The sequence below is a fragment of the Narcine bancroftii genome, chromosome 6 (assembly GCF_036971445.1).
Source record: "Narcine bancroftii isolate sNarBan1 chromosome 6, sNarBan1.hap1, whole genome shotgun sequence".
Classification (NCBI taxonomy): Eukaryota; Metazoa; Chordata; class Chondrichthyes; order Torpediniformes; family Narcinidae; genus Narcine; species Narcine bancroftii.
In genome coordinates, this window is record NC_091474.1 from 65,620,875 (window position 1) to 65,635,140 (window position 14,266).

The following is a 14,266-nucleotide window of genomic DNA, read 5'->3' on the forward strand; positions in this document are numbered from 1 at the left end:
CCTATTTTTAATGCCTTATTTTATTGTTATTTCCACAGTGATTGAAATTCCACATCCTGTACTTCTGATACAAGATCTAGTTATTTCTATCTTTTTTTTTGACGTACAGCACGGTAACAGACCATTTTGGTGCACGAGCCCGTGTTGCCCAATTACGCCCAATTAACCTACACCCCCCAGTATGTTTCAAATGGTGGGAGGAAACCGGAGCCCCCGGGGAAAACCCACACAGACACAGGGAGAACACACAAACTCCTTACAGACAGCGCAGGATTCGAACCCCAAACCCAATCACTGGCGCTGTAAAGACGCTGCACTAACCGCTACGCCAAGCGTGCCACCCTACGACAGATATTTTGATCATCTGAGACATTAGGCAATGTCCAAAGATCCTGCGTGCTGGATCCCTTCAGAAAGTAGACTGTATTCTCTGATGCAGACCAGATAGTGATTCGGGCAGCGTGCTGCTGCATTGATTCAGTATGGTTCTTGAACATCATCATTCTGCCTCATATTAGACTGCCTCAGACAAAGACAACTTATTGAAATTTAGGAGGATGAGTTGGTGAGTCAGGGGGACGGCAGTCTTATAGACACAAAGAATATTATGAAAGGGATAGATTAGATAGAATCTGGGAGGTTGTTTTGCAGTGGCAGGTGAGAACAGAACCCGTTGTCAAAGCCTCAAGATTCGGGGAAGTAGATAGAGGTGAGGAGGAACTGCTTCCCCCATAGAGAAGCTGCAGAATTCTCCGCCAATGAAGCAGTAGAGGTTGACTCATTAAATGTATTTAAGACACACTAAGATTTCTCTCTCTCTGACTGACTGTAAGTCTGTCCGACTAAGAACTATAAAAGGCGTTTAGGTTGTTCCTGCCAGTGTCGAATCTGTCTGCCTTGCAGCAGGCAAAGAGGAATTTCATGCAATGTTACACTGTTTTATTATCATGACGATAAATTGAATCTTGAATCTTGATAGATATTTGAATAAAAAGGGGAATGAAGGGTTTTGTGGAAGAAAGTTAAGAAATATCAAAAGAATGATTTAAGTCATTGTGTTCAGTCTGGAGAGGTCTAATATAATTGTCATATATTGGCAACATATCCAATATTTCTCTTCCACCAGTTAGAAATGGTTGCTACCTGTTCCACCTCCAGGGTAAAACTTTTTGTTGGACTCTTCTGGTGCTGAACTGGTTTGAATTTTGTGTTGGTGGCACTGAATTGGTGTGAAAAGTACAAGATGTCTTGGAGTATTGTGCAAAAGTTTGGTCTCCATACACCTAAGAAAAATCCCTGGGGTCTCCCTTTCCTCTCATGACAATATTCACCGGAAATGTTGCTTAAATAGGGCTCAAAGGATTATTGAGGACCCTTTCCATCCAGCCCACAGGATTTTTGACCTTTTGACCTACTACTATCAAGAAGGAGGTACAGGAGCCAGGCTGGGAAATAGCTTCTTCCTGCAGGCTGTCAGGTTGATGAATGATAGCTTGTAACCTTGGGCCTCCAGAAAATATTTATACATCGGCCTTTCCTCTATTGATGACATTCTCTGGAAACGTTGGTTAATTAAGGCTCAAAGGATTATTGAGGACCCTTCCCATCCAGCACGCAAGATCTTTGGAAGTAAAAGACAAAGGTCTGCAGACGCCGTGGTTGAAGTAAAAACACGAAGCTGGAGAAACTCAAACAGTGTCCTTTACGTAGCAAAGATAAAAATACATAATGATATTTCAGGCTTGAGCCCTTCATCAAGGTATGGATACTGACATTCTTCCATCTCTTGATGAAAGGCTGAAGCCCAAAACGTCAGTTATGTGTTTTTATCTTTGCTACGTAAAGGACACTGTTTGACCTGCTGGGTTTCTCCAGCATTTTGTGTTTTTACATCGTATCTTTGACTCACTACCATCAAGAAAGAGGTACAGGAGAAGCAAAATCAGAACTATCAGGGTGGGAAATAGCTTCAGTAAACACACAGTAAATGCAGGAGGAACTTGGCAGGTCCTGTCGCATCCAGAGGAGGTAACAACATTCGGGACTGAGCACTTCTATCTTCACTTCCTATGGACACTGGGAGCCCGGCTGAGTTCCTCGCTGCAATCACGGCATCGGCAGACTTTCGTGTTTCACTGGGAAATAGCCTCTCTCATGAAACCTTTGCTGCCCAATTATACCCAATTAACCTTGAATGTCTCTGGAATATGGGAGGGAAACCGGAGCACTCAGAGCAAACCCGTGCAGACACAGGGAGAATGGTACAAACTGCTTCCAGAGAGCGGTGGATTCGAACCTAGGTCACTGGCCATAATGGCGCCCACTGGCCATAATGGCGCCCACTGGCCATAATGGCGCCCACTGGCCATAATGGCTCCATGTGAATTGCTAAATGTGTCTGTTCCTCATTTTTTGGCGTTGCTGAATTTTGCTGTTTGAGGTCATATTTTGCACAATTACCAAAGGAAAATGCAACCGGCCAAAATGACATTGTATTACGACGAAAAGCAAAATGGGATGTGAATACTCTGAAGGCTTTGTAAGAAAAGTATTGTTTACTTTTGTAGAAATAATTCATTGACTTTCCTAAAATATTCAATTTCTTTCATTTTTGTGTTGTTTTAGCATATTTTAGAGCAGAGAACTGAGATCATAGAACATTACAGCACAGTGCAGGCCCTTCAGCCCTCGATGTTGTGCCAACCTGTGTAAATCTGCTCCACAACATTCTACCTCACACCCACAACCCTCTATTTTTCTCACATCCATGAATCTGTCTAAGAGTCTTTTAAACATCCCTATTGCACCAGACCCTAGCACCACCCCCAGGCACCCACCACCCTTGATGTAAAAAACTTACTGATGCCCCGTCAATCACTCAGGAGACTATTGTGGAGAAACCAATAGGCTTCAATTCACTTGAGGACATAGCATATCCTTTCTGTTCGTCTGTCCTGCACAGAGTTGCAGGGGGGTGTGGAACAGTCACCTTTATTCAGGAGCCGGTAGGGAGGGGCCACAGGTACAACCAGCCAATAGGTGCGCTCGACTAGATAATTATACATTACAGTGGTTTACCACACTTACGTCTGACATCTCCCCTGAACTTTCCACCGCTAGCCATCAACAGATGTCCTCTGGTATTTGCTGTTGTCACCATGGGGAAAAGGGACTGACTGACAACCTTGTCTACACCCCTCACCATCTTCCATACCTCTATTAAGTTACCTTGCATCCTTCACTGCTCCAAAGTTAAAAGCCCTATCTCTGTCATCCTTGCTTCATAAGACAGGCTCTCCAATTCAGGCAGCATCCTCTGTGCCCTTGAAATGAGGCAACCAGAACTGAACACAAGTGTGACCTAACCGGAGATTTGTAGAGCTGCAACATTGTCTCACAGCTCTTGAACTGAATTCCCCCAGTATATTAATCATTGTGTTCAAAGACTGTTCTTTATGTATTGACTCTCATTCCATTGCTGTGTAACCACTGGCTTGTCTTGGCCTGTTGTGGAGAGAGTGACCCTGGTCCATAGGCATTCACTCACATTCTGCATCTGTTGTGTTTGATCGTTAGAAGTCACTATTGTTATTACAGATGTGGGCATCCAGAAAGACAGGTTTGGAAAGTGGAGTCAGCTCAACTCTTGTCCTGGTGGAGTTTCTGTTTGCAAAGTTTTGTTTCCTGGTAGCAGGTTGTCGAGGTGAGTGGTTTGGCATCGCTCTACTGGCCTCCCACAACACCTGCCAATGCCAGCCTGGCAAGTGGTAAAGGGCGTTGCAGAAATCGAATGTGCTGGAGAAACTCAGCAGGTCACTCAGCACCCAGAGGAAGTAAAAGGCAACCAACATTTTGGGCCGGAGCCCTTCTTCAGGAATGCTGAAGATCAGGTGGGGGTGGAGGGGGAGGAAGGGAAAGGGAGGCTAACAGGTCATGGAGCTTGAGAGCAGAGAGGCTGTCACAGAACTCCCTTCAAAGAGAGGAGAACTTCTTCAGGGGCAGACATCCCTCAAGGAGACTTCGCAGTGGAGAAGCCAGATGGCGGGGAACAACCGTTTTTACATCCTTTGGATGCTGCATGACCTGCTGAGTTTCTCCAGCATTTTCATGATTACAAAGGAGGTTCCATTCTTCGCAAACCCGGCAGTGGAACCCAAGAACCATCGGGCATTCTGAAAGCATCAGCAATTTTCCATCAGCAGCTTGATGTCTTCCCGTATTAGAAATGGGCTTTTCATGACTTGTCCACTGACCAAAGGTGTGAACGCGGAGGATAACCAGGCACTCTGACTGGTTCACAACAAGGGTTGACTGCTGGTTCCGGACAGTTCCAGTGAATGGATCAGATGGTCTTGTGCTACTTGATCATCATCACCCATTCACTTGTCATCATTTGAATTTCAATTTAAGACATGGAAGTTGAAGCCAGAACAATTTAAGATTGAACTGGTTTCTTCAACGAAGGCAAGAAGTTGGGTCACATGGAAGGGTGGTTATGTCTTCCATAACAGTCCAAACATTTGTCCAGCCAATATGTTTTACTTTATAAAACTGAATATTTTCAGGAGGATAAGTAACTTGTCCCATGAACGAAGTTCCACAGAGATATCTTGAGCTTTGGTGGAGCAAACAAAGCAAAGAGTTGGTTTGGACCATTCACTCTGTTGCCCGCGGACACTCACTGTATGCAACGTTAAAGAAAATAAGATGTAACACTCAGCACAGGAAGCCGCACACTTGGATTAGAGTTCAATCGGGCTGCTCCAAAATGGTCTGCTGGGTACTTGAGTTGGTGGGCAGACAGAGAGACTGTGGTTAGCGAGTGCTGGGACCACCACCTGCCCTCTTGGAAGAGGCAGAAAGGAAGGCTGGGCCTGTTCGAGTGACCAGCGCAGGAGTCACCTTCACTATTCTGCCAAGCTCTCGCTGTTTCCCAGAAGGACACCTCATTGGGAAATGCCACCACAAACGGTTTGGGAGGAAGCCAGAAGGGGTGGTCCACATGGGGAGTTATTTGGCTCCCTCCTGAGTGTGCTTCTCTCCCCCCACCTCACTGCATCTCCCTCCTTGTAAACTGTTCACCCACCCCCGCCCCCTGCCTCGTCTCGGAACCAACCCTTCACCGCTGTGTGACCAGTGAGCAGAAATCAACACCCAAGTATGGTTGGGCAATCCCATCTGCCTCACCCGCCCACCTCTTATTTTCCTGTTGCTCGCTAGAACATAGAATATTCCAGGCCCTTCAGCCGACCCATGTAAGCCTACTCCACAGCAGTCAAATTTTTCCCCATTTATTGATCTTCTAAGGGGTAATCAATGACCCCTGGGATTCAGTGGTAACTGGAGATCGTCAGTCAGTTATGGCTAGCACAGAGCATGGAACAGTACTGCACAATACAGGCTTTTGGCCCATGAGGTTGGGCCGACCTGTGTCAACCAACTCAACAGTCTAAACCTTCCCTACCTCACACCCATAACCCTCTATTTTTCTTGCAAGAGTCTTTTAAATGTCCCTATTGTACCAGCCACCACGACTGCCCAGGCAGAAGACACAGAGCAGGAGATCAGGATGAATGGGGGTCAGATTGGGAGGGAGAACCTCCAGCTTATGTACTGCCATGCCATTACCAGAATCAGGTGAATCATTCCCCACTGTTGGGTATCAAGGTCTGTGTGGTATCCGTCCCCATTTCTTTGTAGCCTGCTTGTTCCTGGGCTTGGCAAGAACTGTGGTAACCTTGCTCCTTCTGCTCCACAGTATCCTGCACTCATTATAAAAAGACTCCTCCACCGGTCCCTCCACGCACAACATCCAAGCCAGTCATTTCAGTGACAGCCCAGAGCAGTACCGAATCAACTCAGGATGCCTACCACGAGAACCGATCTCAGAGGAGCTCCCCGTGGCCCCAAGAAGGCAAGGTCATCTATAACTCGACAGACAGCCTGGATAGCGCCAAGGCGGTGAACATGGCGCTGGAGTCGGTCGCAGCCCAGCATCACGGAATCAGCCACAGCAAAGGGAGCATGGTGCTCACCCGAGACAAGGCCATCCTCACGCTGGATGTGGCAAAAGCACAGCAGCTCCTGAAGAACCGAAGATCCTCCATTGGCATTCAGGTGAGCAGATGCGCGCATTGCTGCTGTGACCAGCACAAACTGACTGTTAGTCAGATGAGCAGACTGTACATCACAGTGCACAGCGAGAGGAAATCCAGCCCAAAACAGGTTGACCAAAGGAAAATCTCAATCACAGCCTGTCTTACCATAGAAACAGGCCCTTCGGCCCATCTTGTCGGTGCCCATTTATTATTTTCCCTAGACTCATTGGCCTGCACCCAGACCCCAGCTCTCTATATCCCTGCCATCCATGTCCCCATCCAAATTTTTTCTTAAGTGTCAAAATCAAGCCAGCATTCACCACTTCAGCTGGCAGCTCATTCCACACTCTCACCACTCTCCGTGTGAAGAAGCTCCCCCTAATGTGCCCACTAAACATTTCACCTTTCACCTATGTCCTCCAGTTCTTGGAGCAGAACGGTTGGCATAGCGGTTAGCGCAGCGCCTTAACAGCACCGGCAACCAGAACCGGGGTTTGAATCCCAAGGTGTCTGTAAGGAGTTTGTACATTTGCCTGCATGAGTTTTGCCTGGAGGCCGTGGTTTCCTCCCTCCATTTGAAATGTACCGGGAGCTGTAGGTTAATTAGGCGGCATGGACTGTAACTGTGCTGTATGTCTAAACTTAAAATTTAAATTTAAAATTGTCTTGTCCAACCTCAGTGGGGAAAAAAGCCTGCTTGCATTTACTCTATCTGTACCCCTCCTACACCTCAACAAAAAGAGATTAACAAAAGGACATGTAAAACTAAATTGTTCCATCACTGCTATTTTTAACAAGAAATGATTTGCTGTCAAGTAGGGAGTTTATAGAAGTTTTTTAGCACTACTTCTTTTCATCGCATTTCTCCAAACATTGTAGCATTCCCCACGAGGCATTGTTTTCCCAATTCATGGGTCATCGTTCCCTCGAGCATTGGAGGATGATGGGTGACTTTACAGTGGTTTATTAAATCGTGAGGGGTGTAATTCAATTTTTAAAAATTTAGACATACAGCATGGCCACAGGCCCTTTTCGACCCACAAGCTCGTGCCACCCAATTAACCTACAACCCAGTACGTTTTGAACGGTGGGAGGAAACCGGAGCCCCCAGGGAAAACCCAGGCAGATACAGGGAGAACGTACAAACTCGTTACAGACAGAGTGGGATTCGAACCCCAGTTCCGATTGCTGGGACTGTAAGGATGTTACGCTGACCGTGCCGCTGACTGGATAAAGTCTGATTTCCACTGACTCCCACAGGTCCCGTGACCACACTTTCTCCTCCTTCCATTCCTCCTCTAAGGATTACATTCCACTCTTGTACAGTCTCCAGCTCTGTTGTTTTTGCTTGGACATTCACGTCTCTGGCCAAGTTTGCTTGTGAGAGGTCTACTGTTCGATGGTGGAAGGACTCTCAACTGTGCCCTCTCTTTCACAATATCTCCTCCCACAGGAAAAGGATGAACCCCCCCCCCCCTCCATCCCCGCCAAAATTCTCACTTTCCAATCTAATGAGCTGCAGACTAACAGGAGTTAGAGAAGAATGTCTGCAGATACTGGGGTCAGGTGCAGTACACTGACATGCTGGAGAAACCCAGCAAGCCTGTAGGAAGTAAAGGGTACCCGACGATGGGTCCAAGACCGAAGATTTGGTTCCCCTTAACTTCCTGTGGATGTGCGTGTTCTGCCAAGTTTCTCCAGTGCGTCCCTGTGATCCACACTGAAAGAACCATGTTCTGCAATTGCTGCCAACATCACCGTGGTCTCACCACCAGAAACATCTTCCCCTCCCTTTCACCATTTCAAAGGGACCATCACTTTAAAAGTGGTCCACTTTTCTCTGCCAACCAAAAGCCAATCCATGGAGCCTGAGGGTGGAGTACAGCAGATGGAATCTCTGCTCTTCGCCAAAATACAAGGACCTGCCATTTGGTCAATTGATTCGTTTGTACTTCTTCCAATTGACAGACTCGTGCTCAGAACCTGGTTGTTTCTATACTGGAGAAACCGGCTTGGATTGGGTTACTCTTTGCAGAAAACCTTCAGGCAGCCTGCAAAGCACAAAGCTGGTTGCCTGACACTGAGTCACCATTCACTCCCACTTTGGTGCTATCTCAGTGAAGTCAAATGCAAAGCAGTATCTTGTCTGACAACGAGCCATGTTTGTTTGTGGTGAACCTAATTCTGATCAAAGATCATCCTTCTGAAACTTTAACTCTCTGCTCCTCTCTCCTTATTCGCTATTTATTTCCTGCTTGTGATTTGGATTTCCATCATCCATAATTCTCTCTTTCTTGGGCACTGCATAATGTGCTGCACTAATTCTGCCTGAATTTGTACTTCCAATAGTTTCGATATATATTCACAGTCACACTGTTGTTCATCTCTCAGTTCCAAAGTTTCCTTTCCTTTTCTGTCTTCATTCATCTCCTTTTATCTGGCGTCAACTGCAAGCTCTTCCCTCATCCAGTGCCACTGCCACCTTATTCCTCCCGGTCGCCCTCCCTTTACTCTCTCCGCCCCTCTCCTCGGTTCGATTTCTACATTTCCACAGTGCTGAGGAGAGGTCATCAACCCAAAACCTTGATGGTGTTTTCCTTCATTGCAGGCATTCAATGACAATTTTTAAAAAATGTAAAATGTGGACATACACCAATGTAACAGGCCAATTTGTTCCTATGAGTTTGTGCTGCCTGATTTACACCCATTGACCTACACCCCAGTACGTTATGAAGGGTGAGAGGAAACTGGAGCCCCTCGGGGAAAACCCACGCAGATGCGGGGAGAACATACAAACTCATTACAGACAGCATGGGATTCGAACCCCAGTCCCGATCGCTAGCGCTGCAAAGGCGCTGTGTAACCGATACGCCAACTGTGCCGCCCCATGAGGGAGCTTATACTTGTATTCAGAGAAAGTGGGCAAGATGAGAAATTAGAACTTTGCATCATTGGTGCTCACTAAGGACAAGGTCAGAGAGGAAAGAGAGAGAGAGAGAAAGAGCGAGTGAGCGAGCAGGGGCCGGGATGCTGTTGTTGTCAAAGAGGAGGAGGTGATCGGTCTTTGGTAGAACATTCAAGGGCTCAATTCCTCAGACCCTGATGGGATCTATTCTTGCTTATTGAGAGAGGCAAGACGAAAGATGTGGGGCGGCAGGGTTAGCACACTGGTTTTGAATCCAGCGCTGTCTGTAAGGAGGTTGTATATCTCCCCGTGTATGCGTGGGTATTTTCCCGGGTGCTCCGGTTTCCTCCCACCGTTCCAAAGACGTATGGGGTTAATTGGTCACATGGATGTATTTCAGTGACAAAGGCTCATGGGCCGGAAGAGCCTGTTACATGCGTATCTCTGAATAAATTAAAAAAGAAATAAATTTCTGGGGTCTTGACAGAGAACTTTTGCCAAAAATGAGATTCCAGTGGATTAGAGAGCAGCCAGCATTATTCCTTTTATTAAGAAGGGAAAGAGGGACAAACTAAGAAATGATAGGCAGTGAGTCTTGCAGTAGTGGTAGGGAAATATTGGAGAAGGTAGGTTGATGCACATCTGGAAAACCATGGGGGAGTCAGTATGGCTTGGCTGAGATTTTTTTTGTTGAATATTTTATTTAAAATGTTTGTATCACATGACATAACATTAATTACGGTATCTTGATATAAACATAATGTGATTAATTATGTAAAAAACCCCAACCACCCCACTAAAACCCTCCCTCCTCCCTTACCCACCTACAAAAGAAAGAAAAGGAGATTATTAACAAATACGATCATATTCAATCTGTTTAGCTGCGGATGATGGGCTCCAAATTGTAATAAAGAAAAAATATTTATCTCTCAAATTATATGTAATCTTTTCTAAAGGAATACAAGCTTTCATTTCAATGTGCCATCTTTTCATGCTTAAAACCAAATCAGATTTCCATGTAATAGCTAAACATTTTTTAGAAACAGCCAAAGCTAGATGTAAAAATTCAGTTTGATACAAAGTCAATCTCAATCCTAAAGCAATTGACTTAATATCTCTTAATAAAAATAATCATGGATCAAAAGGTAATTCACTTTTAATACCTGTTCTAAAAACAGGTAGCCAAAAACATTTAACTTTAGGGCAAGTCCAAGTTGAGTGAAAGAAAGTACTTATTTCTTTACCATGCCTGAAACACAAATCTGAAGAACTGAGTTGAAATTTGTTTTCAATTTTTGTGGGGTTAAATATAATTGATGTAAAAAATTATACTGTACCAACCTATAACATACATTTATAACCTTGATCATATTATCTTTACACAAATTTCTACAAACATTTTCATCTATCTTTCTATTCAAATCTTGTTCCCATTTCATTCCTGATGTATGAACATTTAATTTGGTATTTTATTTTGTAATAATTTATACATCTCAGAAATAAATTTACTGGAATCATCCTTGGTAAGTAATAATTCCAAAGAAGATCGACTAGGTAATTTTAAACTATGACCTAAATGTTCCGACAAAATGTTTTTAACCTGATAATAACAAAGGTGGAGATGAATGTTGTCTACATGGACTTTAGTGATGTGTTTGAAAAGGTCACTCGCGGCTGGCTGATCCAGAGGGGACGTTTGTAAATTGATCGTTCAGATCTGGAATTGTCTAGCCAATGGAAATGAGAGAGCAGTGACCTTCAGTGAGTGGAGAAGGAGAAATTTCTCCTTGGGAAAAGTGGAGCGGGGTGGGGAGGGTGGCAGGTGGCGGTATCACTCCGAAATTGGCGGAAGTGTCGGATGCGAAGGGGTGAGAAGTGAGGACCAGAGGGACTCTGGCCTTGGGATGCAGTTTGTCTCCTAAGCAAGTGAACCAGTGAATCACTGAGAGAATTGCCATCAAGGATACTACAATGATCATTGCCAATGGCTTTGAAAACCCCTCAGTGGTAGCTCCATTGGAAATAGAACAACTGACCCTTTGGCTGATTTGGTGTTCCTTTTAAAGCCTGGTTACAGAGCAGGTATGGCAAGCAGCCAGAAAGAACATCAAAAGCTGACTTTCTGTCTACCTATCATTAAATCTCAAAATAAATCGCTAGCCTTAACAGAATTCTTAATTCAATTGTTGCTGTTACATCCATTAGTTTAAGATTGTCACTGTGAGTGATTTAATTATCAGTCACTATTTTCCCGAAGCAATGAGATTCCAGTCGTCAAATTCTTGAAGTTTCAGAAAAAAAAGTGATGTAAAAACATGAACCCATGCATCGAATTACAGTTTGAAATTCATTGCTGCGATCAGTGGTCAGCCAGCAGTCAGGTTGCTGAGTTGTCTTTCTCATTCAAGGTACGAATTGGAGGATAGGTCTACCCCGACAATTGAAGCTCACTTCAAAGGGGAGTGGGGTGGGAGTCTGCCAATGTCTCAGAGTGAACAACTTGCACATGAAGTCCAGGGCGGCCTCCCGGATTCGCCAAGAAAGGAAGTGTGTTTTCACCTTGTTAATTAAAAGTTGATTAAAAAAAGCAATCAAAATTAAAACCACTGCAGGGAGTAGTGTACAGTAAGTCAAAGCATGCAAGAGTTAGTCTTACAGTAAGTCAGTAAGTACAGCTCATAGTTTTACAGTGAGTCGAAGTGTTACAGTCGGTCAAAGCATGCAGATCATAGTGTTAGAATAAGTTAGAGTGCAGGGAACACTGTTATAGTGAGTTAGAGTACAAGGTGTGGTGTTACAGTAAGTGCAGGGTGCAGTGCTACATGACGAAGTGCCGGGTATAGGGTTGCACAGGACAAAATACAGGGTGTACTGTCATGGGACAAAGTAGCCCCTTTTAAACTGGAGCTCCTGGACAGCCCGCCTGGGACCCAGGTGCAATTACTGGAGGAAAGGTGCTGGAAGCACCTTTTAAATTGCAAGGGGTTGTAACCTTGGCGATTTAAGGGGGATCCCGCCCCCACATTGACACGTCATACACTCACTGGAAGTACCGCCGGATGTTCGGATGCTGGCTGTCTGGTGACGCACGCACACAAGTGCTGATGTCACTGGAATAAGCGAGTTGGCCATTTTCATTTTCAAATCGCCCGTGGACGTGACCTTGGTAAGTTTAACTGGGTTCCCTGTCTACCTCTGAGGCAGGTCAGGGACCTAGTTGGGTTCTGACAGGGTTGACCGGGTCAGACCCTTTCTATCTGCTGCGTAACTGGGGCGCTAACCGGGCATATTGCCTGTTTAACCCCCTTTTATACAGCAGTTTGAAAGGGCCTAGTGACTCAAAGTCAGCCAGGGTACAGATCATAGCTTTATAGTGAGTCGAAAGCCCCACTGAATAGCTATGAGCACTGTCTGTATGAATGTACTGTATGGGCTGGCCCGCCCCTGCACCTGTGACTCCTCCCCTCAGAATCCCCTTAAAGGCTGTTACACCCAGACCCCTCCCTCAGTACCTTCCTTGGAACCAGGCAAGCAGCATGAGAGGTGTTCTGATGTTTTACGGATATTAAAGCCCATTAATCACGCCTCTTAGTCTAATGTGGTTGATTGCTAGTGCGACAATTTAATCACCATAATTATCATGCCATGGACAAGGCAATTTGGGTGGATAAACTGGACACCAACCCTAAAGACCCGAAGACCTCCATCAAACTCAATCACTGCCTCAAAGCTTTCATGAGGCGCAACGATGTGCAGAGTGAGGAAGACAAACAGGACCTACTCTTCGCTCAGGTCAGCCACCGTGTCTTCCAGATGATAAGGGAGTGAATGACTTACTCAGCCGCAATGGAGCTCCTGCAGAGACCATATCTGATCCCGATGAATGTCATCTAAGCCAGGTACCTTCTGGGCAATCGTGGGCAAGCGCCTGGTGAGTTGGTGGATGGTACACGCAGGTCCTGGGGAGCTGGGGTGAGCCTGTGGCTGCAGAGAAGTCTCTGCTGCCGTCCGAGGAACTGATATGTGACTCATGTGTGGCTGGATTCAAGTCTGATCACATCAGATGGAGACTCCTAGAAAAGGGTGATGGAAGTCTGCAGGAAGTCGTTGACCTGGCAAACTTGCTTGAGACAGCGCAGCTGAATATGGAAGTCTTCACCTCTGGAAATGAGACCAACACATGGGAAGCAAGGGTGCCACCATCTTAGGACGCAGGGTCCCAGGTCTCCGCTGCCGCCATTGAGCACCCAAAGTGCTACTCCTGCAGTCATGCTAAACATCCCTATAAGAGCTACCTAGCCAGAAAAGCGACATGTCCTGCCTGTGAGAAGAAGGGACACTGCAGGAAGTTATATAGTTCCCAACCTTCCTTCAGCAGTGCCGCCAACTTGGACCGCATCACTTCTGGTGCCACTTTCGGTCGTGGGGAATGACTCAGCGGGACCATGGGGAATGCAAATCAGGATGGTACCACATCCAGTGGCAAGGAGCAGCACCATGCGGGCAGCCATCTTGGGGGGGGGGCATCAGTGATTCAGACAGCAACCAGATCACCCTGGACCAGGACAGCCCACATCAACTGGCCAGGGCCATGATGGACATCAAGATAAACGGTCACATCACAAAGTGCTTATTTGATACCAGGAGCATGTAGACCGTCATTCACCTGGGCACTGTGGTAACTCTGACGAAGTGTAAAGGTACTCTGGCCTCCAAATCCCACTCAGCCGAGATCCACGGTAGCTGCACCATGACATTAACTGTGTGTGGCACAAAGAATTTTAAGCTCCATATCATGCCACAGCTCTGCGTGCCAGTCATACTGGGACTGGACTTCCAGTGCCAACTCAAGAGCATTCAAACACAGTCTGACGGGCACCACTCCCACCTCATGGTCCACAACTATCAATTTTTAAACCACCCACCCTCCTGTCTGAACATGACCTGTGGCCTGCATATCCTCTGAGTCCCACCGTTCCAGAACCTCACCTCCAACTGCAAGCCTGTCACCACCAGATCAGCCCCAGGGACAGAGCCTTCATCAAAGCAGAAGTTAAATGACTTCTGGCTGAAGGGATCATAGAACCCGCACCAGCCCCTGGAGGGCACAGGTGGTGGTAGTTAAGAGCGGAGAGAAACACCACATGGACATTGACTATGATCAGACCATAAACCCAGCTGGATGCCTACCCCCTCTTCCGCAATGCTGAAATGGTGAACGAGATCACCCAGTACTAGGTCTTCTCAACCGTCATCTCAAGTC

The 14,266-nt window shown here is 46.1% G+C and overlaps 1 protein-coding gene across 19 annotated transcripts in view; it reads left to right on the forward strand.

The window, feature by feature from the left end:
* Positions 1–14,266, forward strand: part of dlgap2a (discs, large (Drosophila) homolog-associated protein 2a) — a 625,248-nt gene that overhangs the window by 564,000 nt on the left and 46,982 nt on the right. For all 19 annotated transcript variants that reach the window (XM_069885188.1, XM_069885186.1, XM_069885180.1 and 16 more), the window contains one exon: positions 5,759–6,117. In XM_069885188.1, the coding sequence (XP_069741289.1) occupies positions 5,759–6,117 (359 nt within the window). The remainder of the gene's footprint in view (positions 1–5,758; positions 6,118–14,266) is intronic.